Source organism: Equus caballus, chromosome 13 (assembly GCF_041296265.1).
Source record: "Equus caballus isolate H_3958 breed thoroughbred chromosome 13, TB-T2T, whole genome shotgun sequence".
In the NCBI taxonomy this organism is placed as follows: domain Eukaryota; kingdom Metazoa; phylum Chordata; class Mammalia; order Perissodactyla; family Equidae; genus Equus; species Equus caballus.
In genome coordinates, this window is record NC_091696.1 from 45230582 (window position 1) to 45258152 (window position 27571).

Here is a 27571-nt window from a genome sequence, read left to right on the forward strand (position 1 = left end):
CACCTCCTGTGACTGGCTTACCCCGCTGAGCATAATGTCCTTCAGGTTCACCCATGTTGTAGCATGTGACAGGGTTTCCTTTTTTATGCCTGAATACTATTCCATTGTATGGACATACCACATTCTCTTTATCCCTTCATCTGTCAATGGACGTTGAATTGTTTCTACTCTTGATGCCTCCTACGTGAGGTATCTACAGTAGCCAAATTGACAGGAACAGAAAGTAGACTGGTGGTTGCCAGGGGCTCGGGGAGGGGGAACAAGGAGGTGATGGCTGAGCTCACCGAGGATTCTGGGAGGAGAGGCACCAGGGAGAGCAGGAAGGTGCAGAGCCAGCGCGTGGGGCAGCTGCTGGAGTGGAAGGGCTTTCCTAGGGGGTGAATGGGAGACTCAGGCTGCCGGGGGTTCCAAGCTGGGATCCGGGGCTTTTAGCAGGAACTGCAGACACGGACTTCTGAGAACTGCCGCCTGCTGCTTGACAAGGTGTGGCCCGCTGGCTCCTGCCTCCCTGCCCGTGGGTGAGTTGACACAATAACCAGAGTGCCTATCAAAGGACCGATGACTCAGCCTCCAGGTCCAGCCTCCATCTTGCTTGGCTTGTTTTCTGGGCAAGGCGGCAGAGAACCAGCGGGCAAGATGGGGCAAAATGCACAACTTGCCAGATTTCGCCAGCAGCTCATCTGGTTTCAGATTCAAACTGCCGTTCTGTTTCATTGTACGTGAGAAAGTCATCGTAGTTTGCTGGTGGGAGAAAAGGGGTTTCTTAAAGTGTGGTCCACGGATGCCCTGGGTATGTCGAGAATACAGATTCCTGGGCTGTACCCCAGACTCGTTAAGTGGGACCCTCAAAGTGGGGGGCCCTGGAACCTGCCATTTTAACAAGCTCTCCAAGGATTTGGACTGAAGGGTGTCAGTGGATTGCCATTGGGAATAATTCCTGGGATGCTTAACCCTGTGAGCTGGGCCAGAGAGCCCAAAGAGGAGGCGGCGATGGCCAACCCACCTGAACTTCCTTCTCTCCTGGCTCTCTTCTTTGCCTTGCTGAGCACAACAAACACAGAGTGGACCTCAGAGGTGGTCTGAAAATGCAATGACCTGACTTCAGTATAGTCCAACCCAAAATGCTAAATTTAAAAAAGGAAGGAAATCACACTTATTCATGGTCCACAGGTTTTCAAAAGACCTGTTAATCATGTGGAGATTTATTGCTTTTTTTGGCCGTCTTATATGTAGTCTCCTTGCTTTAGTAACAACGCCCCAAGATCCATTTGGAGTCATCTCTGCCTCCCCGTGGGCAATCTGATGGGCAGGTCAGTCAGGGCGTCTGGTGGCAGGTGACCCAAGCCAGACCATCAACATTTCTCTCCGAGGCTCGGTGAGGATGGAAAACCCAGTTGGTGTTTGTTCCCTCCAGCAAACGTATCTCGCTCAGTCTCTGTCAGTCTCCGTCTCTTGGATTCTCTTTGCCCCTCTCTGAGCCTTCTCTAGCACACGGAAGTTCCGTGGACCACCCGAGGTCCCTCCCAGGAATCCGCCTGCTGCTTACGCTCTGGTCCTCTCGACAACCCTGAAGGTTCTCTCTTTGTGTCTGCATGCTGCTGCAGTGTTCTGGAAAGCTTCACCCTGCTTTTATTTGTCACGGGGAGAAGGGAAGAGCCGAGGTGAGAATGACGATGTGAATCTTTTCTCTGCCATTCATTTTGCCACATTCAACTCAGTCCATCATAAAAGCTTTACATTTTCATCACAGACAACGTGGAGTAAGTTGCTTCCATGGACTCATTGAGATTTGGGTCTTTTTCCACGTGCGTCGGATTTCCAGTCTAAACTCACTGCTTTTAAGCTACATCAGTCGGTTCCAATTTGATGAAAGGATGAAAGAGTGAATGCAGAGGGGAGAGAACGTTTTGCTGGATGATAAAACCCACCTGCAAGGGCTTTTGTTTCTAAGTAGAACTGAAGCTCTGGAATCGAGAACACAGCCAGAGAAGAGCTTCTGACCCTAAGTTAGAAAAACCAACTCACTTCTCAGGCAATTCCAGTTAAAATTTGTGAAATCAAGTTAGGAATCAAAATCAACTGAGAACCAATGTTTGGGGGGAAAGCACCATAATGTCCCTAGATATTAGCTAAAAGACTTGCTACGTTGGCATGAGATTTCGAATATGTTATTTAGTAGTATTGTGACCATCAATTAGTTTCAACACCAAAAATGACAAAAAGCAGGTTTAAGTTCAATTTCAGAAATGTGAAGCGGCACTACTGCCACCTGGTGGCCATTTATGCAAATTGTTCGTTCAGGTTTGTTTTTTTTTTTTAAAGGATTGGCACCTGGGCTAACAACTGTTGCCAATCTTTTTTTTTTTTTCTGCTTTATTTCCCAAACGCCCCCCGCCCCCCCCACCCCCCCACCCCCCCCACCCCCCCCCGCCCGCCCGCCCCCGGCCCGGTGCATAGTTGTATATCTTAGTTGCAGGTCCTTCCAGTTGTGGGATGTGGGACGCCGCCTCAACGTGGCCTGACGAGCGGTGCCATGTCTGCGCCCAGGATCCGAACCCTGGGCCGCTGCAGCGGAGCGCGCGAACTTAACCACTCGGCCACGGAGCCGGCCCCCCGTTCAGGTCTTTTAAGGACAAAATTTGTGACATTGAACGGAGGCCGTCACAGGCAAACATTCCAGCACCCTCATCATTTGGCTATTGACCTGGGCTGTCTACATTTCTATATTCAGTTAACATCTCGATTATAGACCAAAACAATTTGGTATGGTTTGGTCAGAAAAAAGTTTCTCTTTTATTTATTTCTTAAAATCAGATATTCCCCAAAGAAGAGAAAGGATTCCAGTGATTTCTTTTACGGTTGTTCTACGTTCTCTTCTGCCGTGTTATTTTTCTTGCAGGAAGAAGGGTGGGTGCTTTTATTCGGCCCTCCTTAGTGGCCTCAGGGCAGAATAACTGGACCCTCGGGCCTGGGCCTGTTACATGCATTGAAGGTTCCCTGAACAGTATTTATTCTTCAGTCCCCCTGCCCCTGGACATCGCTTCCATGACCCCAGTCCCAGCTGCTGTCATCTTGCCCCGACCATTGCAATAGACTTGTAATTAGTCACCCTGGTTTCCCCCACTCCCACTCCCACCCCCTTCACCAGCCTATTTTCTACCTGGCAAGCAGAGTCATCTCCTCAATCTTGTCCCGTCACCCATCTGGACTGAAACCTTCAATGGCTCCCCACTACTCCCAAGACAACGACCAAACTTCTTAACACAGACTACCGGTCTCTAATAGGGTCCCAGGTGCTGTTGCTGCCTCATAAACAAGCCCGTAACTTAGTGGCTTAAAAGAACTTTTACTTTGCTCCCAGTCTTGCGGGTCAGGAATGTGGGTAGGGTTCTGCAGGGCTGCTCCTCTGCTCCGCGTGGCTTCAGCTGGGGCGTTTAAAACCCAGGCTCTGCTTCAACGATGGCTTCCTCGCTCGCCTTGGTGCTCCCTGGCCTCTCTCTCCGTGTGGCATCTTGTTCTCCAGGGCCTTGTGGCCTGGGCCTCCTGCAGCCTGGTGCTCTCAGGGCGAGGGGCACTTCTTATGTGACAGCCAGCTCCGAGAGCCGGCATAGCATCGCTTTCACTGTATTCTGTTGGCCGAAGCAGTCACGGACTGCTCCCAGAGTCACAGGGATGGGGAGAGACCCCACCCTAGAGGGGGGAGCGAGGCGAGGCCACACGGCAGAGGAGCAGGTGGCACGGCAGGTACTCCCCACTCTGTGTACGTGGTCCAGCTCCTGCGGACCCCTGCAGGCCCCCCAAACCCCAGGCCATCCTGAACCACCTGCCTCTTGCCAGTGTTCCTCCCTGTGCCCTTAACCCGGGAGCTCTACCCGCTCTGCAGACTTCAGCTGGGTCGGGATTTCTAGAGGGTTGTCTTACCCCACCCAGCGTAGATGCTGAGCCCATGATCCAATGTTTCATCTCTCAACTTTTTGTTTTGAAGAATTTCAACCTACAGAAACATTGCAAGCACAATATGATGAATGCCCATATGCTTTCTACTTGACTTCACCAACGGTTAACGTTGTGGTCACACTTGCTTTTATCTTTCTGTGTGTATGTGTGTGTCTGCGCACGTGGGTGTAAGTAATTTAGGAACCATTTGCGAGTTAGTTGCAGACATCAAGGCCCTTTGCCTCCCAGGACTTTGGTGGTATCTCTGAAAAGCCGGGGCTCATTTTCGGGTGATTTAACATGGACACAGCACTCTTATCCATATGTATCCATAGTTGGACTTTGCCAATTGCCCAAATGATGTCCTCCTGAGCTGTTTTTCTAAATCCAGGATCTGCTAAGGATCATGTATGCATTGCATTGTCCCCTGGGACCCCTTGCACACCCTAACCCTTTTCCTTCAGAGACTTTCCCGATGGGTGTTAAGCCCCTTGGCCTGGCACAAGCCCGTCCCCAGACACTCTTGTGCTTAACTCCTTCTCATCCTTCAGGCCTCAGTTTGTGCCTCCTCCTCCAGGAAGCTCTCCTTGACCAGCCTGTCTCACATAGGCTCCCCGGCCCCATCACACTTCACCATATCTCACTGCTCATTTTCCTTGTGGGCCACATCGCGTCGCTCTCTGAAAATCTCACGTGTGCTGTGCACTTCTTGCTTGTTGATCTCCTGTGTCCCCCACCAGGTCAGCTCCAAGAGAGCAGGGCCAGTGGCTAGTCCTTTTCTCCATGTCGGCACCTGGCACGGTGTCCAGCCCAGGGTAGATGTTCAATAATTCCTTGACAAACGAAGACATGAACATTTCACTGGGAAAATTTAACAAACGGGTGCAAATAGAGTTTAGGGCCGCCTGAGCTGCAAGTGCCAAGCCTTTCCCATGTCATAAACCTGCCAGCACAACTGAGTGTGTCTTGGGCCGCAATCCAGCCTACCCAAGCTTGGCCTCTATTTTGCTCAGAGGAATAACCCCTGCCCATAAATTTACCAAATTGGATTTTTACAGAGCCCATGTGGCCTGAAATAAGGCTCCTCATCCTACTACTAAACTAGCCCAAATATCTGCTTGCTACACATGGGTGTGAGCAAGAGATGGGGGAGTGTCCCTGGCTTATAGGTTAATTTCTTTTTCATGGAGAGATAAGTGGTAGGTAAGTACAATTAGCCCAAAAGGAAGTGACTACAAGCTGTGGCGATGATCATGGTAATTTGTAGATCGTCCAGAAAATTCCCCACGATCCCCAATAATTACCACCACATGTGGTTTCCACGGTGATCGGGTGGGTTTGAATTGATCATTGCTACCATGACAGAACCACCTGTGCCGTGTCAGTGTCCTTCCTCTGGCACTCCGGTCATCAATCCCACAGATTAGTCACAGCATTAGGAACCCCCCAAACGCAATACTTTCTTGAGTGTGAACAGTTAAAACTCAGTATTGGAAAAATCAGATATGATCTGGCTCGCGTATTATCTTGACTAAATCCATTCCACCCCAACGTGTCCAGTTGCATTTACTGTTTTCCTTAGAGCCCAAATCCAGGGGACTATAATTGGGTTGTGATTAGTCCTGAATCAATCCTGAGGGTAGAGACATTGTCTTTACACATCATCACTAACCTCCATCAAAGTAAGGAAAAGGACTTCCAGGTGTGTCCTTGCCCCAACGATCAGTCACAGCATCAAGACTCGTGTTCCTTGATATCAGCTTTATTGATCCAACTTCCTGGAATCTTTAAAAGAATTTTATTTCACTGGCATTGACACATGGTTGTCCAACCTGCGACGCCCCCGGCCTGAATTTTAAAATTATGGGAAATCATTCCTTTCAAAGAGATTTGAGAAAAATACTGTATCCTGCTGTATGGGTTATTTGATTATCTCTTTGGAAGGCTCTTGCTTGTTGACTGGTGGGAGTTGGAGTTTGAACTAATTTTTGTCCTTTTCTATCATCCAAACAGCCAATCTGTTAAGATCTCTTACCATTCCTTGTAGATCCTGTGGTCACTGTAGACCTTGCCTGTCCATTTGGATGCCTGGGTCCCAGCAGGTGGGGCTCTTCACCCCAATATAATTCTCCCATCCATAGTTCATCTAGGGAGGGAAAACTTTTCCTCTTCCCTCTTAGGTTCTGTGCCTGGAGCCTGTGAATTAAACTGACAAAAGATAGATTAACAGTAGAAAAGGAACACAAATTTTACTACTTTTACCTGCACAGGAGCATCACAGAAAATAGGTGAAACCCCAAAGAACTGGTTAGACTCGGGAGTTTAAATACCATTTTAACAAAGGGTGGGAAATTATGGAGAAGTGATGAGACAAAGGAAAGGGAGTTTGGGCTCCTTGGGACTGTCAATTGTGGGAAGGTGACTAGGAAATGTGTGGCAGAAGAAGGTTGTTTAGTAGGGTCCGTTATGCAGACTCATCTCGGTGCCATCTGCCTGGTAGGGGAGAGGCGAACACCTTTACAAAGGGAAATTTATGTAGAAACGAGGAGGGCAGAGAACTCTTCCTGTGTCCGCCATTTTTTCATTGCCTTCAGCTCAACATGAGCCTTATGCCAAAGTGGCATATTTTGGGGTGGTCTGTTCTGATCCTCTTCAACATGGATAGAAAACCAAGGAGCTGTATTCCTTCTCCTTAAAAATCTCATGAGGCTGAAAGGTGGGAACTGACTGAATTGGATTTGTCTGCATCATAGGGCTTTTTTTCTTTTTCTTCTTTTAAAGAAGCTCAATTCTTTTACTTCATCCTCTGGATTCGTGTAATGGGTAATATGTAAGCATTGGTCTATCTCCGGGCTTTTGCCAGGTCAGCTGTCATCTGCCAGTTAAAAAAAGGCCGCGATCTGATTCATGATGTTGGGCACGTCTCACGACGGGAGGATCCTTTGAGGTGATTGACAGGGGCTTCGCATCTTCCTCATTGGTGGGTGGAGCCACCGCCCAGCCAATGGGAGCGTCTAGAGCACTAGAGGGCCCGCCTCCAGGCATCCTGCCTAAGGGCCCGGTGTCGTTGTTTTGAACAAATTGTGGTCCCCGGTGAAGAGAGACTGTATGAGCTTCCTAGGGCTGCTGGAACAAATTCCCACAAACTTGGTGGCCTGAAACAACAGAAATGTATTTTCTCACAGTTCTAGAGGCGGGAAGTCGGAATGTAGATGTTGGCAGGGCTGAGCTCCTTCCGAAGGCTCTGCGAGAGAATCCTTCCAGCCTTTTCCAGCTTCTGGTGGCTCTGGGTGTTCCTTGGCTTGTGGCTGCCTCACTCCAGTCTCTGCCTCTGTCTCCGTGTGGGGCACGTGTTCACCTATGGTGATTTTTTGAAAGGATTTCCTTCTATCTCCACGGCCACCTGAGTGACATGCTCTCTCCTGCTGAGCCTCTTGCCCCAGTAAATTAGCAGTTACCCAGGAAACGTGGTATTTCTAACGCCCTTGTCCCCTAGCAAAGGTTTTATTTTGTTGTTTTCTACCATTTACTGATAAGGATTCGCTTTGACTTAGGCATTTTATTATCTCGTTAATTCCGTACAAGGGCCCTATCTATCAGCGTTCTTGGTCTCATGCAGCAGAACCAGTGAAATGAGAAAGAGGGGGACAGGGAGGGGAAGAGGAAGAGAGGAGGGAGGCGGCCCATTGCAAAATGTAGGCGTCAGCTGCCTTCCTTTTACACCCTGAGGGAAAGGAGGCTCAGAGGATGCGATGGGCTGCGAGTCACAGCTGCTGAGTGCTGGAACTGGCTTTCAGACCCAAGGGCCCGGTTGAAGTCCATATTCTATGAGACCAACGTATGAGAGTATGAGACGTGCTACTTTCTGGGACAGTCTGACAAGCTACGGCCCCACTCAAGTCCCCAGAGCGAGGATGCCCCGCCAGTCAGGGATTCCCCACAGTCTCAGGGAGGGAGCCAGCGGTGCTGTAGAACAAGGAATTTATTACAGGGGCAAGACTTGGCCCCACGTGGGAGAGCTGGTGGGGAAAGCTATGCCAACTGTTCCCTCTGGGTCTGGTGTTGAGCCTGGAGTCACCAGAGGTCAGCCAGGTGGCGGTCAGGAAGAAAGGATGGATGTGGACAAGACCAAGCACAAACTGGAAGTGCATCTGTGTCACCACCTCCACCCCTGGAGCCATGGGAATCACGGACCTGTTGGGAAAGCACAGTGGCACGACCTGCACCTGCACACCGAAGGAGGTCCTGGCAGAGGCTGCAGCAGCTTAGGTCCCTGAGCAGCAGACTGGAACAGGGAGCACAAGCCACCACGCTCTGTTGCCCTGGATCCACCTTCTGAAGGTAAACATGACTATTTCGCTTTGTTTCTCAGTCTCAGGCAATGTCTTGTGACCAACGCTCACCTTGAACCATCCAGGCGACGCCCTGGGCAAGGTAGTTCCAGCTGAGCGACATGGACACGATCCAAAGCCACCACACTCACCTTGTGTCGAGGGTGGCCGAGTACAGCTCTCGTTGACCAAAAATTTGCTTTCTTAGTTCACCTTGCGGCTTTGACCCGTCCTAGGATAAGCCAGTTGGATGTGTGTCTGGCGCCACAAGGCAGCAAGGTCGGAGGTGAATTCTTCCTGTTCCCTCTGTCCAGTCCCCACGAGGCATACAGCGGGAACCCACGACCAGGCCAGGTTCAAAAGGGCTGGGTCCCTGTGACTTGGGCAAGACACCCAAGCTCCCTGGGCCTGTTTCCCCATCTTTAAAATGGTCAGAAAATGTCTCAGATCATCATGTGGTAGAACAGGACTTGCATAAACTGCCTCAGGTTTGAAACCTTGTGGATTTATCGCAAGCTATCTTTTTTCCTGTTTTCCGAGCCTGAGTCTTTTCACTTCCTTGTGATTCCATGAGCCACCCCGTAGCCTTCTCTCGATAGATTCAATTGTAGCTCATCAGGCAGTTTGGCTCTGCAGCTTAAAGGAGGTGTAAGTTCCCACCAGAAGTACATGGAGCCTTTCAGGGGTAGGGTTGGGTGTTTGCTCTCTACAGTTGCACTGTCTGGCAGGACTGGATCTTTCTTGTCCTTAGGCTGGCTCTTTTCTGGTGATGCTGATAGATGACACTTGAGAATCTTGCTGCTGCCCCTCCAAAAGGCAAGAAACATTAATGCCTTTTGAGCCATCACCTCTAAGAGGCCCAATAGCATCCCCCACCCTCCGCCTCCCATTACCCTGAAAGCTCTTAGGCACACAGATATTCCAGATTTGCTGGTTGGGGACATAGTCTCACTTGGGAGATGTGCACCAAAATCCTGTCTAGGGTGTCAAGTCTGGGCTCCGCTGAGTGAGAGAATGTCTAGTCTGCATCCACCCAAGGGCGCAGTCCTCTCCCGAGCGACGCCACCTGTGTGCTGCAGGGTGCCCCACTGCCTGAGCCCGAATGAGGCATCACAGAGGGCAGCTCCCTTGTCATCTTCAGTTCAGAACCTGGCACTTTCTTTAACGCTTTAAAATGTAAAGAAACAGGAGACCAAAAAATAACAGCTTTATTTATGACTGAAGATGTAAAGGCAGTCACAAAATGCCGAGAACCATTCCCTGTTCACTTCTTTAGAGGCTCTGCAGCCTGAACTTTCACTATGTACCAGGAAAGAGTGCCTCTCTTGAGCAGATTATCTTTTACGCTAACAGTTATTTTTCTGTTTTTCAATGTCTCAGTATTGGTTACCCAGTTTGTCCCACTGGGCCCTGACTTACACTTATCTAGTCTGTTCACTCGTTGAATTTCTTGGGCTCCTTGTGCTGGCCACAGCTTCCCCTCGGTGCTCCCTCAGATGGAGGTATGCACAGGACACATCTCCTGGGGCCCCTCATTGCTTATATTCTCTCTCCGAGTGATGATGGCAGCCAGGAAACGAGCAAAGGGTCGCATTAGGGAATCAGCAAATTAAAGCCTTAAATCTAAGGCACACAACTCCATTTTCCTCCACTGAATAAATAATGCTTTCCTAAGTGATACCATATGTTTTGCATGTACAGCACACAATGTTCAACTAATTTTATTATACACATATACGTATACAAACAGATTTAGGGAAAACCTCCAGGCTGTTTTCCCCAAATGATTGACACAGTCAAAAAGCGGGGGTGCGGGCACAAATTAGTAGCCCTTAGACTTTGAACAGAATGAGAAGACATGGGCTTTCACAAAATCTGGGTGGAGATGCACCCCAGGGATGACCTGGCCTCAGCGAACCGCTGACTTTTCCTGTATCTATACTGACCACAGGCAGGTCACTGAAAGCTGACTGTCAACACAGGAACGGTGGCTGCCTGTACCCTGGTCTGCCATGCAGCTCCACAGTCAACAAAGTTGCTGCTCACACAGTTTAGCGACAGGGGTCCATGGTAGTGCATAGTAGATGTTTCAGAATATATCCATTCGAAGTACTTATTGAATGCAAATCAGAAATTCATAAACTAGAGGCCGCTTACAACACACGGAAGAGGACTGTCCCTGTACAAAGGGCTCACACTCTGTACTGGCCCTGCAAGATGGCAGTAGTGTTAGAGGAGCACTGCCCACAACTCCAATATGGAAAACAAAACAAAATCTAGCACAATATGTAATTACTGAAGGCTCTTCCTTTAGGTGAGATTTTCAGAAAACCCAGGGATAGATTTTATATCACAAAATGGTCCATATCGCCCAAAAATGTCTTTTGATTGGACGGTAAAATAGTATTTGTTGTAAGTTAAAAATTGAGATAGAGTACAGGCCATTGGGAGTGGTAACGCTTTAATTTCTCCAATTTTCTTCCAAATCAACTTATTGCTAGGGTTCTCATGGCACAGGAAGAGGTGGTAGCTTTCCACAGGAGCACACTTGGGATTGATTTTGGTGATGTTCCAAGTCAGGGCGATGCCCCTGGGTCTCAGCACCCGCTTCACTTTGAGCTCAGGCTTCTGAGGAGGAAGCGTGTCCCGGATTTTGTCTACCAGTTCAGGCAGCAGTGGTGGTGGTTCTGGGAGAGGGGGAAGGTGCTCAAAGGACTCAAGAACCTGAAAACACATTTATAAAAAGTTTAGTGAGTTGGATCGGTGGGTTCTTGATTATTTTAAAGTGGTCAACTGCATTTCTACAATACATAGTTCCCATTCCTCAATCCATCTCTCAAAATTATAAGAACAATAGGATGCTTCAAGAACAGGTGAGGCTGGGCCAGCTCGGTGGCATGGTGGTGAAGTTTGCACTCTGCTTTGGTGGCTCGGGGTTCATGGGTTCCGATCCTGGGTGTGGACCTAGCACTGCTCATCAAGTCACGCTGTGGCAGTGTCCCACATACAAAGTAGAGGAGGACTGGCACAGATGTTAGCTCAGCAACAATCTTCCTCAAACAAAAAGAGGAAGATTGGCAACAGACGTTAGCTCAGGGTCGCTCTACCTCAAGTGCAAAGAGGAAGCTTGGCAACGGATGTTAGCTCAGGGTGAATCTTCCTCACCAAAAAAAGAACATGTGAGGCTAGATCCGGTCTTTTCAAGCATGAGCTTCTTCTGGAGTTAAGATTTCTGTACTCTGGAATCTCACTATTCCAGAGTGGGTTAGGTCTCAGACATTCTGGATAAATATTCCATCTCATTTCCAAACTGCATTCTTAAACACTTGCCAATTGACACGAAAAGTGTGAGTGTATGAGGACATCCATTTCCCTCCACCTTCATCAACACGGTTATTACTCTTAGAACAAAAATCTCTTCCAATATGATGGGTTAAAAAATGCATTTTAATTTCTGTAGTTTCTGGAAAATTCAATTAAATTATTTTAATTGTGTAAATAAGTAGACTCACAATAGCACATTCAAAAGGGCACATTAAAGTGCTTTGTAAGCTGAATCGTGACCGAAATGTTTCTTCATGGGTAAATGGGGACTTCTGCTCAATTTGGAATGACTGCTCCTTACGGAGCATTTCCTATCAGTACCTGGGCTGCATTTTGTGCCACGGGGCTTCTCTCCTCTGAGATTGAAACAGCTTTCATAGGTGACTCCAGGGTGGATACTGGGCTCACTGTGAACAACACAAGGTTTAAGAAGTAAAATTCACCTATAATAATCAATCCTATAGCCTTGAAGCAAAGAAGGGTTTATGTCTCGGGTGGTAATTAAATGTGAACTAACATTACGAAAACTGTGAAATAAGAAGATAAACTTTTGATAAAAGTTTAAGATCTAAAGGTATTAAATATAGAGAATTTTCCTTTAATGTGACAAAAATTCCCCTCTTAAGGTAAATACTTAAGTCATTATGCAACTGGAAAGTAGGAAAAATTACGCATGGAAGAGGGATCCCCGCTCAGTGGTCTCAGAGGGAGATTCTGCTCTGTTAGGTCAACAGGAATGTAAACAGAGAGCCGTTTACAAGAATGGTTTGAAAACATCTGGGAGACTTCAGCTGGGGATGGTAAGAAAGGGGGCTTCAGGTTGTAAAGTAGTAGGGCTGGGTAGCTAAAATTTCAGGAGTTTGTACACACCTAGTAAGTAGTAGAAACCATTTCAGATCCATTGTGTGTGCAGTGATGTAACTGTTGAACACAGTTTGTGAATCTCCCCAAATGAAATTTCTTTTACTTATATATTTCTTTTGACTGACAAGGATAATCAAGATTTTGCATTGTGTTTCAAAGTTAATTTATTAATAACTTTATGTACTGGGGTTAAAAAACTTTTTAAGAAGACATAATGACTTTATGGTTTGAACTGTAAGAGAGTCTGCACAGCCTTTTTAACTGGTTTGATTAATTAGAACTAGATTTGCGAAATCATAATCTTCAAGTTAATCATCACACAAGAGCTGATACAAATAACCCCCTTTAAATTTTCAAGTGAACAATTTCACACACTCACAAAAATCTAATGAATATAACTTCCCTTAATGAACATTCCTTCTTTCAAGGTACTAAGTCAAGAGGCCCCTGGCAAATTAAAAGGGACTCAGACAAGAACTCAATTTTATGATGATAAGAAGAGACAAAACAGGACTTTTATCCCAAACCAGTTAATGTTTACATCCTTCGTGTCATCAATGCCAGTGTCTTGTAAATACTCTCCAGCTTTTATCCTTCATCTATATAAAAATGAATGATTACTTCAGTGCTCTGTATTCTCAAAGCACTAGTAGCCGGTACCTCATTATTTTAACGGTTCTCATTAAATCGCTAGGTGAGAACTGTGGCCATTGGTTTCAACTTAACCCTTTGGTTTTTGACCTTCCAGATCCTTTGCTGCATGTATATCACATGTGGACACACATATTCACCCATGTAAGTATTTGTATTATAAAAATGATTCTTAAAGTTTGGATTTTTTGGGTCCAGCCCCGTGGCCAAGTGGTTAAGTTCACGTGCTCCACTTCAGCGGCCCAGGGTTCTGCTGGTTTGGATCCTGGGCGCGGACCTAGCACCGCTCATCAGGCCATGCTGAGGTGGCACCCCACATGCCACAACTAGAAGAAACCACAACTAAAATATACAACTATGTACTGGGGGGCTTTGGGAAGAAGGAAACATTTAAAAAAATTTTTTAAATAAGTAAAGTTTGGATTTTTAAAAGAATTATTCAGATATAATTTACATGCAATAGAATGTACCCATTTAAAATATGCAATTCTTTTGAGTTTTGACAAATGTACACTTGTGAAACCATCACCAAAATCAAGACACTGTTTTTATTACCCCAAAAGTTCTTTAGTACCCCTTCTCAGTCAATCCCTCTCTCACCTTTGGCTCCATGAAATCATAGGTCTGGTGTCACTAAACATTAGATTTGCCTTTTCTAGAATTTCATATGAATCAAATCACATAGTAGGTAGAATTCTTTTGCCCAGGATAATGTTTCTGAGATTCATCCGTGTTGTTGCGTAAAATAACATTTTGTTCATTTTTACTGTTAAGTCCTATTTAGCTCTAGAGAGATGCCACAACCTACTTGTCCATTCATCTGTTTATGGATATTTGGGGGGTTTCTTTCTTTTTTTTTTTTTTTTTAAAGATTGGCACCTGAGCTAACATCTGTTGCCAATCTTCTTTTTTTTCTTCTTCTTCTCCCCAAAGCTCCCCAGTACATAGTTGTATATTCTAGTTGTAGGTCCTTCTGATTGTGCTATGTGGGACGCCACCTCAGCATGGCTTGATGAGCGGTGCCATGTCCACACCCAGGATCTGAACTGGTGAAACCCTGGGCTACCGAAGCGGAGCATGAGAACTCAACCACTTGGCCACAGGGCTGGCCCCTGGGCTGTTTCTAGTTTGGGACTACTAAGAATAAACTTGCTATGACCATTTGTGTAGAAGTCTTTGTGCAGATGTAAGTTCTTGTTTCTCTTGGTAAATACATAAGAGTGGAATAATAGTATCATATGGTTAGACTATACTTGATATTTTGAGAAACTGCCACACCACTTCCAAAGTGGTTTTTCCATTTTCCATTCCTACCAGCAAAGTATGAGAATTCTAGTTGCTCCATATCCTTGCCAATACTTTGTATATTTTCAGTTGTTTTCATTTGAGGCATTCTAGTGGATATGTTGTGGTATCTCACCATGGTCTTAATTTCCCTAATGAATAATGATGTTGAAGATGTCTTCTTGAGCTTATTTGCCATCCCCCATCTTCTCTACTCAAGGTCATCTACTTGCCTTGGGTTTAACTTGTCTTTTTTTCATAGCATCTTAAGGTAGAAGCTTAGACTGTTCATTTTAGACTTCCCATTTTTTCCAATATAAACATTTAATGCTAGTGATTTCCCTCTAAGCACTGCTTTAGTTGCGTCCCTCAAATTTTGATATGCTGTTTTCATCTTCATTCAGTTCAAAATATTTTTAAATTTCCCATTCGAATTCTTCTTTGACTCATGGGTTATTTAGAAATGTGTTTAGTTTCCAAATATCTATGGTTTTCCAGCTATCTTTCTGTTATTCATTACTAATTTAATTACGTTGAGTCAGAGAACATACTCTGAATGATTACAGTGCTGTTAAATGTACTGAGACTAGTTTAATGGTCCAGAACCTGCTCTATCTTACTATACGTTTCATATGCACTTAAAAAGAATGAGTACTCTGCTGTGGTTGAGTGTTTTATAAATGTCAATTAGGTTAAGTTGGTTGATAGTGTTGTTCAAGCTTCTCTAACTTTACTGACTTTCTGTCTATATATTGTATCAATTACTGAGAACGGAGCGTTGGAACCTCCAATTATAATTGTTTACTTTTCTATTTATCATTTCAGTCCTATCAGTTTTTGCATCAGGAATTTTGAAGTTCTACCATTAAGTGCATATACATGTAGGTTTACTATGTCTTCCTGATGAAAAGACTACTTTATCATTATGAAACCGCCTTCTTTATCCCTGGTAACATTCCTCGTTCTGAAGTCTATTTGATAATAATACAGTCATTCCAGCTTCCTTATGATTAGCGTTTATATGTTTTTGTGTTATCTCCTTCCATCCTCTTAATATTAACCTAGCCACAGATTTATCCTGAAACTGCGCCATACAGTTATCATGGCGTTGGTCTTTGTCATCCAGTCCAACAATGACTGCTTTTTAAAGGAGTGTTTAGACCATTTACACTTATTCTAATTATCAATATGGTCGGATTTAAATGTACCATCTTGCCTTTTGTTCTCTATTAGTCTTATTTTTTCTTTTCTTTTTTGTGGCATCTCAACTGAGTATTTTAGAAATCCCATTTTATCTCCACTATTGGTTTATTAGCTATACTTCCACTTAAAAAAAACTACTGCTCTAGGCACTACCATATGAACCTTTAATAACTTACTATAGTCTATCTTCAAATAACATTATACTAATATAATGTAAGACCCTTACAGCAGCATACTTCCATTCCTCAGATCATCTTTTGCACTAGTGTCATACATTAATGTAGTACAAAAATCCACAATCTGGTGTGGTATCCCTTTGTGTAGATCCACATTCCATCTGATATCATTCCCTTTTGCTTGAAGAACTTCCTTTACTTCTTTTTCTTTTTTTTGTGAGGCAGATTGGCCCTGAGCTAACATCTGTTGCCAACCGTCCTCTTTTTGCTTGAGGAAGACTGTCGCTGAGCTAACCTGTGGCAATCTCCCTCTAGTTGATGTGGGATGCCACCACAGCATGGCTTGACAAGCAGTGCTGGGTCTGCACCTGAGATCTGAACCCGCGAACCCTGCCGAAGGAGAGCACACGAACTTAAACACTATGCCACCGGGCCGGCCCCAGAACTTCCTTTATTTTTGATAGTGAAGGTTTGCTGGCAACAAATTGTGTTTCTCTGAAAAAGTCTTGGTTTTGCTTTCATTTCTGAAAGATATATTTCCTAGATATAGAATTCTAGGTTGACAGTTATTTTCTGTGAGCTTTTTAATGATGTCATTTGATTGTCTTTTGGTTTGCATAGTTCCAATTGAGAAAAGTGGATTTTTCGTTCTTCTGTACATATCTTGTTTTTCTCCTTATTGCTTTTCAGGACTTGATTATGATACGTTGTGATATGGTTTTCCCTATATTTATCCTGCTTGGACTTCACTGAAGTTCTTGATTATGTGGGTTTGTACTTTTCATTAAATTGGAAGGCTTCTCACCATACATGTGTGTTAGACCACTTGATATTGTCTCACAGTTCACTAAAGGTCTAACTTCTTTCTCTCTAGTCTTTTCTTAATCTTTCTTTAATTTGGATAGTTTCTTTCCAAACTATTTGGGTCAGGTGCTACTTCTTCCAGTATACCAATGTGTTTTCCTTCTTTGGTGTCTAAATATGCTGTTTATTCCATCCACTGAACTTCAAGTATTTTCTTTTTTTACATTTGGTTCTATTTTACATCTTTTATTTCTCTTCTTTTGTTCCTGTTTTCTTCCAAATCTTTAAGCATATTTCCATCAGCTCTTTTAAAGTCCTTGTCTGTTAATTCTGTCATCTCTAAGTTTGTTTCTATTGACTGATTTTTCCCCTGGTCATGGATCCCATTTCTCTTCTTATTTCCAGTGATTTTTTTAATCAGATGATGGATATTATGAATTTTGCTTGGTTGTGTGTTGAATTCTGTTGTTTTCTTTTAACAGACAGTGGGCTTTGTGTGATAACCCACTGAGTTACTTGATCCTTTCAAAGCTTGATCCTTTCAAAGCTTGTGTTTTAGGTTTTATTAGGGCAAGGCTGGAACTGCCTTTGCTGTAAGATGAGTTCACACCCAGCTTAAAAATCTGCCACTACAGCTGGTCAGAACTGAAACATTCCCCACCTCGGTTTGAGTTCTGGAAATTGTTCAGCAGAAAGGTCCTTGGGTCATTCTTTGCCCAAATTCGTGGAGTTTCATTCCATGTATATGTGGCTTAATATTATGGCAAAGACTCAAGAGGACTCCTATGCTAACATCTTGGAACTCTTTCTCTGAGTGGCTTCCTCATTCTGATAGTACTCTTCCCTTCATTCCAGTTGACTCAGTCTCTGAATGCAAATTTGTGTCTCCTCACCTCAGCAAGACAACCATTCTCTACTTGGGATCTCCTTCACTGCACCATAGTCTAGGAAGAAAGCTGGGGCGATCAATAGGGCTCATCTCATTCATTTCCCTTCTCTCTGGGTCTGCAGTCCTGTATTGTAATATCTGAAAAGTTTTTTCTTGGATCTTATTTCTTCTATCTTGTTTAGTTGTCTAGTTGTTCACTGCAGAAAAGTTAAGTCTGGTCCCATTTATTCCATGATGACTCTACTTTTACATAGATACTTTCATAATGTTTTTCTCTTGTTATGTTATTAACCTGTTTACATCAATACATGGACTACTTCTCCAACATTATTTTTAATGGCTGAATATTACTACACCATATACACCAAATTTGTGCAGGTAACCCATTATTTCTAGAAATTTAAGGTTTTCTTTCAAAGTTTTGTTTTTCACAAATAGCGTTGCAATGAACATTTGCATACTTCCCTATACACTGCAGGTTCCTGAGGTAACTATTCAAAGAATTTTTGGGAGCTGATCCTGTGGCCGGGTGGTTAAGTTCGCGTGCTCTGCTTCAGCGGCCCAGGGTTTTGCCAGTTTGGATCCTGGGGGTAGACCTAGCACTGCTCATCAAGCCATGCTGAGGCGGCGTTCCACATGCCACAACTAAAAGGACCCACAACTAAAATGTACAACTATGTACTGGGGGGCTTTGGGGAGAAGAAGTAAAAAAAAAAAAAAAAAAGAATTTTTAGGTCAAAAGTCTTGCATATTTGTAAAGTTTCTGATGTTGACAAAATGTTGTCCAGAAAGATTAATTTACACTCCCATTCACAGTATATAAACTTACATTTCCTCTAAAACTTGTTAGTGGAAAATCTGCTGCATTAACGCAACTTTTTTGGGAATGTATACTATGTGCCAAGCGCTATGCTAAAAGAACAGAAATATACAGATTAATACAGACAGCAATGCTGCTGAAAAGAATTTCAAGACTTTTTAGGGAGACAGATGTTTAAAGAAACAATTACAGAACAATGTGATAAAGCTATAATATAGGTAGGCACAAAATACCAAAGGGAGGGGGGTAAGGAATGCCAATTTCTGCCTGGAAGGAACAGTTCAGCACAAGTGTCTAAACTGAATATTAAAGGATGAAAAGTAGGGTCACCAGACAAGTCTGGGGAGGTGCAGAGGAGAGAGCCTGCCTGGCCAAGAGAACCACATATGGAGAGATGGTAAGGAGAGAAGCAGCACCACCTGCTGATAAGCTCTTAAACTGCAGGTACAGAATTTTCAGAAGATAAAGCTAGAAAAGTTTCCAGGGTTTACGTCACTAAAGATTCTCTATGTCTTCCTAAGGAGTTTCCATTTTATCCTAAAGACAAAAATATAATCAGATCTGTATATATGAAATAATATTTTAGTGGCAATTTGGAAGATTCATTAGAAGCAGTAAATTAGGGCAGAAAAGAGAGTTACTAAGTTATGGCAATAGACCAGGCTAAAGGAGATGGAATTCTGCAATAGGGAAATCTGTGGACCAGATCTGTTAGTGAGACTGAGTCTCCATATCAGCGTGCAGGACTCCAGGCTTTGAACTTTTTCTGACCCCGTCTTATTCTCATCCATGTGCTTTCTAGAAACGCTTAGAATTGCAAGTAGGCAAGCTAATCAGTAAACAGTAGAAAGAATAAGTTGTTAGGAGAAAATTTATGTCCCCTGCCGGTAACTGTTCCTTCTGTCTCAGATAAGGAAGCAACTGATCTTTTCTTAGATTCTTCAGGAATGTCATATTCGTCATCCATCAGCAGACCCGAAATGCTTTGTCGATGGAGAGGTGCCCAAGAGTCTGTGGTCATCCATCACCTGAAGTTCCTGAGCCCCCTCCCCAATCCCCATTTGCCTTACATAAGTCGTTTCCAAATCAGTCCCCTTTAAGATGGTTTTTTTGGGATGATAGTCCACCATCTTCCAGTCAGTTAGCTCATCGCTTACTAAAGTTCTTTCTCTACCACCGCCTTGCCTCTTGACTAACCGGCTTTTATCTTGCAGTGAACAGATCGAGCCCTTGCTCAGTAACATTAGCTTTTCAGACAGAACTCATGGGCTTGAAAACTGACTAGATAGTGGAATGAGGCAAATTTAAGAGTTGAAAGTAACTCTTCCACTTGTGGCTTGGTAAATTAGGGGAGCTGGTGATACCATTTATCAAGCCTGTGAACACGGGAAACAGCCCAAGTTTGACTAATTATACTTGTTCAGAATTGGACATTCTACAAGATGGACTCATGCTACCATGAGTTAGCACCATGAGTTAGCGTAATCTACCTGTCCAAGTGCTGCATTGCAAACTAAAGCCCCCAAGTGAGACGTATGACATTTTGCTAAGCACTGAATGCATCTGTATTCTTACTTCTTAATTTACTGTATCTAAAATCCTGTATCATGTAGTTTAGAAACAATTTAGTAATCTTACTCATTAAAAAGTAACTTTGATTACTTAATTATGGACTTCAATTCATTTTTCAAATTTATATTTCTAATCATCTTCATGAAACTGGAAACTGATGGGTTTTAAAATTCTATCGTGAGGTACCTGGAGATTCCAATGTTCCAACTTTTGCTTGGATCCAGTTAAAAGGAGAGAAGGAACTGGACTATATATTTCCTATACTAATCTCCATTTTAAAAAATATTACATTTTTTTAACTAATGGTAAGAAGTGGAGTTCAAATGTTTTATCAAAAGAGTACTATAGACATTCAAATGCAGTTATTAGGAGATGAAACATTGTACCTGATTACCAGCCCCAGAGAACTGTGTTTTACTTCTTTTTGTTTGTCTGAGAAAGAGAGCACTGCTGTCACTCTCCTTCTACATTTTCACGTTATGGCCTAGCACCCTCTCACAGCCACTACTGTTAGGGTTAAGGAAAAAAGGTGCGTGCTACAGGTAGAAAAGAGATTCATAATAGCCCCAAATGACTGAGATGCCTTTAGTGAACAGACAAACTATCATACATCCATACCATGGAATACTACTCAGCAATAAAAAGGAATACTACTGGTACACACAACTTGGATGACCCTCAGGAGGAATTACACTAAGTGAAAGAAGCCAATCTCAGAAGGAGACATATTGTATCGTCACAGTTATGTAACATCCATGAAATAACATAATTCTAGTGGTGAGGAACAGATTAGTAGTTGCCAGGGATTGGGGGCAGGAAGGACGTTAAAAGGGTTAGCATGAGGGAGCCTAGTAGTGACAGAACAGTTGTGTAATTTGATTGTGGTGGCAGTTGCACAAATCTACACATGTGACAAACTGCACAGAGCTAAACACACACACTAATACACAAACAAACTTCACAAACGGGTCAAATGCACTGAGTTGTTAACCTTCCCTCTTTCTTAAAAAACAAAGACAAATCCTTTACCTGCAGTGCTGTCTGATGGGCCTTCTTTCGTCAGATCAATCACAGAATCCAGTTTGTTCTTCTCTACAGCCTGAAAAGTTGTCAAAAAAATAAGATTTTGCCTCAATGCAGAAAATGTTTTTTTAAAAATTAAACACATATCATTTTAAATTACCAGATTGAACACTCCATAAGTCTTTACAGTTTAATTTAACTCTACTCTGAAAGAGAAGCTTATGAAATGCTACATGGTTTCTGAGAATATGACTAAGCAGAGTCTAAATGAGCTACTCTGGTGAATAAGCACAGCTGTGAAATATGTTTATCATTAGCTGTTTGCTTTTCAATGTTTAAGCTGGACTGGAACCTGGTTACGCTGACTAGTCAGACATTAACTTCTCAGAGAGTGAATGACAAAGTGAAGTCATCCAACATGCAGCAACACTAAGTTCCTAGAACTAACATATTCAAGTAAGTAACATTCAGAGACAGTATTTATTACCTACCATAACTTCAGTTTCAGCATGAGGTGAATGGTTAGAATTTCCTGATGTAATTTTTCCAGTATCTGAAAGAAAATTATTCAAATATGAACATTTGACAAGTTTATTAAACTATTAAATATTTATGGACTTTGTTAATATATGAATGCTGAAACAATAATAATGGGGATACTTATTAACTGTGTATTATATAATCGGAAAAAGTAACTTAATTGACCTTACCTATTCCAAAAACTGAGGAACCAGTGCAAAAATAACCAAAATCTAATTTTGGTTTGAGAGATTCTGTCCTTCTGTAACTTTACAACTATATTAGTAACCCCTTTTTGAAACTCTATCTGTAAATTAATAGAGCAGTTGAGGAAATATACTTGGAAATGTACACATATTTTATACACAGTAGCTTGAGACCAAACTACCTGAGATGACTGAGGAGCATTCATCCTAGAACCAGTAGAAAGCCTCAGATAAATATAACTATTTGATTCACAATCTTAATAGCCCAAACCATGGGGACAATTAAGTAGCTATATAAGCAGAGGCAAAACTTTCCGAAATTAAGATGCAAATATTCTAATTCAGGAAAAAATGAAAAGAAAATGAGGAATTTTGAATGAGAAATTATGGACCAACAAGGTAGCTGTTTTAATAGCAAATTTATTGGAAATCTGAGGTTAAAAATTATTACAGAAATATCCTAAGACTGAAACTCTAAAGGGCAACAAGGTACTATCTTAAACAAATTATAAGATAACTTAATAGATAAAACGAAAAGACAAACAAAAAACCCCAACGCTACCACCAACACAGGCCAGAGCAAACAAGTAAAAATAATGCATATGAAAGGTACGTAGTTTTATAGCTTACAAAGCCATTAAATAAGTAAAGAAACAAAAAGCCATAAATTGATAAACAAAAGGTTAAAAAGAAACCTTCAATTATATTAAGGCATCATTTATTTATCCTGGTAATATTAATCACAGATATAAATTAAAACATTTTTGACAGGAGAATCAAAACTTCATTTTTTTAAAAGATAATATTCAATTCTCTATTTTAAACAAATAGCGATTTGAAGCTTTTTGATTTGATAGATCATATTTTAATCAACTTAAGATACCTGTTGGATTTGATGTAATTGGAGGTGTCAAATTAGGGCTTTCCACAGAAATCAACATAACATCATCGTTACTAAAATGATAAAAAAAAATTAAGAACAAAATAAACTAAACATGCATTAAGCTTAAACAAGAAATCAATGGTTAGAATTCTTCTAACTTAACATTATATAACTGACATGTTTTAATTTAACAATTGTGGGAGGTGGAACGGAGATGATAAAACCAAATACCCAAGAAACCCGGGTATTAGTAATTAATTATATGACCAAAAGTTCATGGATATCCAATAATAATGGACCCTTAAAACTTAGTAGAGATGTATTTACAATGAACCCAAATATACAATCTATAAGTATACAATATAGATAAATACACAAAATATACAAAAGTCACTCTAGCACACATACTTGCCTTCATAACTGAAAGAAATCCATTAAGACACTTTGACTCTTACAGATACAGGACTATAACAAATAAAGCTATTAAAAAATCGTTTCTGCCACTATCTACATTATATCACTATAGTAGCAACATTTACCTAACACTTACTAAACTGAAGCAATGATGGTATGTGATGCTGATTATGGTTACAGAATATCCTGAGTCAGAAGATTGTCTTCTATTCCCATTTGACTCTGACTCTCCTTTTATGAGTATGACATTTAATCAAAATTTTTGTTAAGAAAATCTTGACACTGGAGCCAGCCCCATGGCCTAGTGGTTAAGTTCCCGCTTTGGTGGCCTGGGTTTGTGGTCCGGATCCCAGGCGTGGACCTACACTACTCATCAGCCATGTTGTGGCAGTGACCACATATAAAATAGAGGAAGATTGGCATAGATGTTAGCTCAGGGCTAATCTTCCTCAGCAAAAAAAAAAAAAAAGAAGAAGAAGAAAGGAAAAAAATGAAATCTTCACACAAATTTCATTAAGGCCATAAAATTGCTAGATGAATTTTCTATACACCATTTTAATATTTAGCTTTTGTATTTAGGTCTATGATCCATTTCAAGGTATTTTTGTATATGGTGTGAGGTTACTGTTGAGGTTCACTTTTCCCCTCTGGTTATTCCAGTATTTTGTTGAAAAGACTATCTTCTCCCCATTAAATTACCTTGGCATCTTTGTTGAAAACCAATGGACCGTATGTCCTAATGGACTCTCTAATCTGTCCATTGATTTATATGTCTACCTTTATGTCAACACCACTGTCTTAATAAAGCTTTTAATAAGTCTTGAACTCACGTAGTGTATGTCTTCCAACTTTGTTCTTCTTTTATAACATTGTTTTCATCCAGGTCTTTTGCATTTCACATAAATTTTTGATCACCTAATGGCTACCAGGAGTTTGACTGAGATTGCATCAAATGTATAGAACAATTTGGTTGAAGTAGCATCAATAATGAATTTTCTGATTTGTGAACACGGCCTATCTCACCATATATTTAGGTCTCCTTTAATTTTTTATGTTTGAACTTTTAAAATTAATTAATGAACTCATTTTGAGCAGTTTTAGTCTTACAGAAAAATTGAGTGGCAAGCACAGAGAGTCCCATATACCCCCATCCCCAAACAACCTCTCCCACTATCAAAATCCTGTACCCTGGTGGCATGCTTGTTACAACTGATGAACCCACACTGACACATCATCATCACCCAAAGTCCAGAGTTTATAATAGGGTTCACTCTTAGTGTTGTACATTGTGTGGGTTTTAACAGATGTATAATGATATGTATCTGCTGTCATGGTATCATACAGAACAGTTTCACTGCCCTAAAAATCCCCTGTGCTCCATCTAGTCATCCCTCCCTGATAACCCTTGACAATATTTGACCTTTTTACTGTCCTCATAGATTTGCCTTTTCTAGAATGTCATATAGGTGGAATCATACATTATTGAGCCTTCTCAGATTGGTTTCTTTCACTTAATAATATGCTTTAAAGCTTCCTCCATGTTGTTTCATAGCTCACTTCCTTTTTAGCGCTGAATAATATTCCGTTGTTTGAATGCACTACAGTTGAGTTATCCATTCACCTACTGAACGACCTCTTGGTTGCTTCTATGTTTTGGCAATTGTGAATAAAATTGCATTTTATACGATTCCGTTTTCTTTCTTAGCATATCAATTATACTTCTTTTTTCTAGTGGTTGTCCTAGAATTTGCAATGTACATTTTCAACTAATCCAAGTCCAGAATTTTTGGTTGCTGGTTTTGTTCTCCCAACACCTTAATTTCACTCCACTACCTTTCTGCTTACATAATTTCTAAGAAGTCAGACATAAGGTGTTTTTTCCTCTGGTTTCTTGCAGTATTTTATCTTTGATTTTCTGAAGTTTAAATATATGTTCAGGTGGAGTTTTCTTAGTCTTTATCGTGCTTGGTGTTCTCTGAGCTTCCTGGATCGATGGCTTGGTGTCTAACATTAACTTAGTCATTTTGCTTCAAATATTGCTTCTGTTCCTTTCTTTTTTCCTTCTGGAATTCTCATTATGCATATCTTACTCCTTTTGTAGTTGTCCCAAGTTCTTGGACATTCTGGGTTGTTTTCTTTTTTTATCTTCTTTCCCATGGCTTTTCTGTTTTGGAAGTTTCTGTTGCCATATTCTCAAGCTCAGTGAGTCTTTCCTCAGCTGTGTCTATTCTAATGAGCCCATCAAAGGCATTCTTCAATTCTGTTAGTGTTTTTTACCTCAAGCATTTCTTTTCTTAGAATTTCCACTCTCCACTTACATTATCCACCTGGTCTTGCATTTTGTCTACTTTTTCCATTAGAGCTCACAGCATCTTAATCATAGTTTTTCTAAATCCCGAGTCTGACCATTCAAACGTTCCAGCCATATCTGACTCTGGTTCTGATGCTTGATTCAGTCTCTCCAAACTGTGTTATTTGCCTTTTAGTATGTCTTGCAATTTTTTGTTAAAAGGTGACATGACCTACTGGGTAAAAGCAACAATGGTATACAGGCCTTTAGTAATATAATGGCAAGATGTAGGGGGAGGGGAAGCATTCTAGTAGTCCCCTGATTAGGTCTCAGTCTTTCAGGGAGCCTGTGCCCCTGGAGTGTGAACTTCACTAGTGCTGCTCATTCCCCTCAACCCACTTAGGTGGAACAAGATGGCTAGAGGGGGTTAGGGTTAGGTATTTCCCTCCCTCCATGTGGAAGGCCAGAGGGAGCAGGAGCTGGGTATTTCCTTTCCCCCAGGTAAGTTAAGCTCTGCTAATAGTTTCTCTTTAGGGCAGGCCTCGTTAAAAACAGACTGCTCTGGTGTATTTCAAAAGGTTCCTTTTACACCTTCTCGCTGCTGGAAGCTCGAGGGGATTTTTCTCCAATAGTTTCCGTGAGGACCTGGCAGAGCTCCTGGAGACAAAACTCTCAAAACTGTGGGGACCCCCTATAATTGCCCCCCTCCATGGAGTTTTTAACTCTCAGATTTGTCTACTCTGAGCCTCCAGCCGTTAGTTTAGGTTTTCCTTCCCCAGCACTGGTTCCCATGGAGATTTCTGCTCATGGGTTTCTGCTCCAGTTCCACTATAGTGTGATTCTGTTTCCGCCTGTTTCTCTCTCCAGTTTGTGGGGCAGCAGTGTACTCTGTGACCTTACTTTGTTGATGGATCTAAGAAGAGTCACTGATTTTTTTTTCAGTTTGTTCAGCTTTTTATTTGTTGTTAGAATGGAGTGATGACTCCCTACACACTGGACCAGAAATCTGAAGTCTGCTTTGTAGTTTTTGGAGTACATCTTATAGATATTTTGGTATTTTTATCCCTAGGTATATCATGTTCTTTGATATTATTGTAAATGGTATTGATGTTAAATTTCAAGTTCAAACTGTTTGTTGCCTGTACATAAAAATACTAGAGAAATAGTATGAAATATATACACACACCACATAGTATAGAGGAATAGTATAATATATACACACATATATACCCTATACAGAAACACAGAAAAATATTTTATATTTATCCACATATTTATAATTTCCAGCACTCTTCATTGCCTTATCTTTGCATAGATCCAAATTTCCATCTGGTATTATTTCTCTTCTGCCCGAAGAACTTCTTTTAACACTTCTTATAGTGCAGGTCTGCTGCTGAGGAATTCTTTCACTTTTCTTTTAGTATGAAAAAGTTATTTTTCCCTACAGGTTTGATTTTTTTCACTGTGTAGAAATTTGAATGGACAGTTTTTCTTTCAATGTTTTAGAGATCTCCCTCCATTTCAATACTTTAGAGATCTCTAGTTTGCACAGCTGACAGCAAGAAGTCTCCTCATCTTATTTTTTGTTCCTTTCTGTGTAATGTGTCTTTCCCCCCCGGCTGCTTTTAAGATTTCCTTCTCACCACTGACTTTCAGCAATCTGATTATGATATGATTTTCCTTTATGCTTCTTCTGCTTAGGTTTGTTCTTTTTTTTTTCTCTCTTTTTATATTTGTGGGTTTAAGGTTTTCACCAAATTTGGAAAAATATTAGGCGCTATATTTTTATGCCCCCCCCCACCCTCTCCAATGATGTATATATTAGACTGCTTCATACTCTTCCACAGGTCTCTGATACTCTGTTCATTTCTCCCCCCATGCTTTTGTTTGAACAGATTCTATTGCTATTTCACTGAATTTTTTTTAAACAAAAATCAGTATCTATTACGTTGTTAATCCTATCCAATGTAGTTTTCACTTTAGTTATTGTCTTTTTCATCTTGAGAAGTTCAATCTGGATCTTTTTATTACATCTTCCATTTCTCTCATGATGTTCATATTTTCTTCTACATTGTTCAATATGACGAGTATACTGATAATAGTTGTTTTATGTTGTTGTCTGCTAAGTCATTAACTATATTATTTCTAGCATTTCAATTTTCTCCTTGTTATGGGCTATACTTTTTGCTATTCTGCATGCATGTAATTTTTTATTAGATGTCAGACATTGTAAAATTTACACTGTTGGATGATCTTTCATTCTTTCAAAGAGTTTTGGACTTTGTTCTGGCATGCAGTTAAACTACTCAGGATTAGTTTGATTCCTTTGAGTCTTTTTAGCTTTTTTGGGTGGGTCCATCGCAGTCTTTAGACTAACTGAGC

The 27571-nt window shown here is 41.8% G+C and overlaps 1 protein-coding gene and 1 long non-coding RNA gene across 14 annotated transcripts in view; both read right to left on the reverse strand.

The window, feature by feature from the left end:
• Positions 1-2764: 2764 nt before the first annotated feature.
• Positions 2765-6144, reverse strand: LOC102148994 (uncharacterized). Its single transcript, XR_288228.4, has 3 exons — positions 5972-6144; positions 5609-5721; positions 2765-4769 (listed from the first exon to the last, which is right to left on the reverse strand). It is a non-coding gene; the product is annotated as an uncharacterized lncRNA (long non-coding RNA).
• Positions 6145-9972: 3828 nt separating this feature from the next.
• The window catches only part of ATF7IP2 (activating transcription factor 7 interacting protein 2), a 57292-nt gene continuing 39693 nt past the window's right edge, over positions 9973-27571 (reverse strand). For all 13 annotated transcript variants that reach the window (XM_023616329.2, XM_023616332.2, XM_070231039.1 and 10 more), the window contains 5 exons: positions 22486-22556; positions 21369-21430; positions 20884-20953; positions 11913-11998; positions 9973-10991 (listed from right to left, as the gene is read on the reverse strand). In XM_023616329.2, coding sequence (XP_023472097.2) covers positions 10578-10991; positions 11913-11998; positions 20884-20953; positions 21369-21430; positions 22486-22556 — 703 coding nt within the window. In that variant the 3' untranslated portion in view covers positions 9973-10577. The remainder of the gene's footprint in view (positions 10992-11912; positions 11999-20883; positions 20954-21368; positions 21431-22485; positions 22557-27571) is intronic.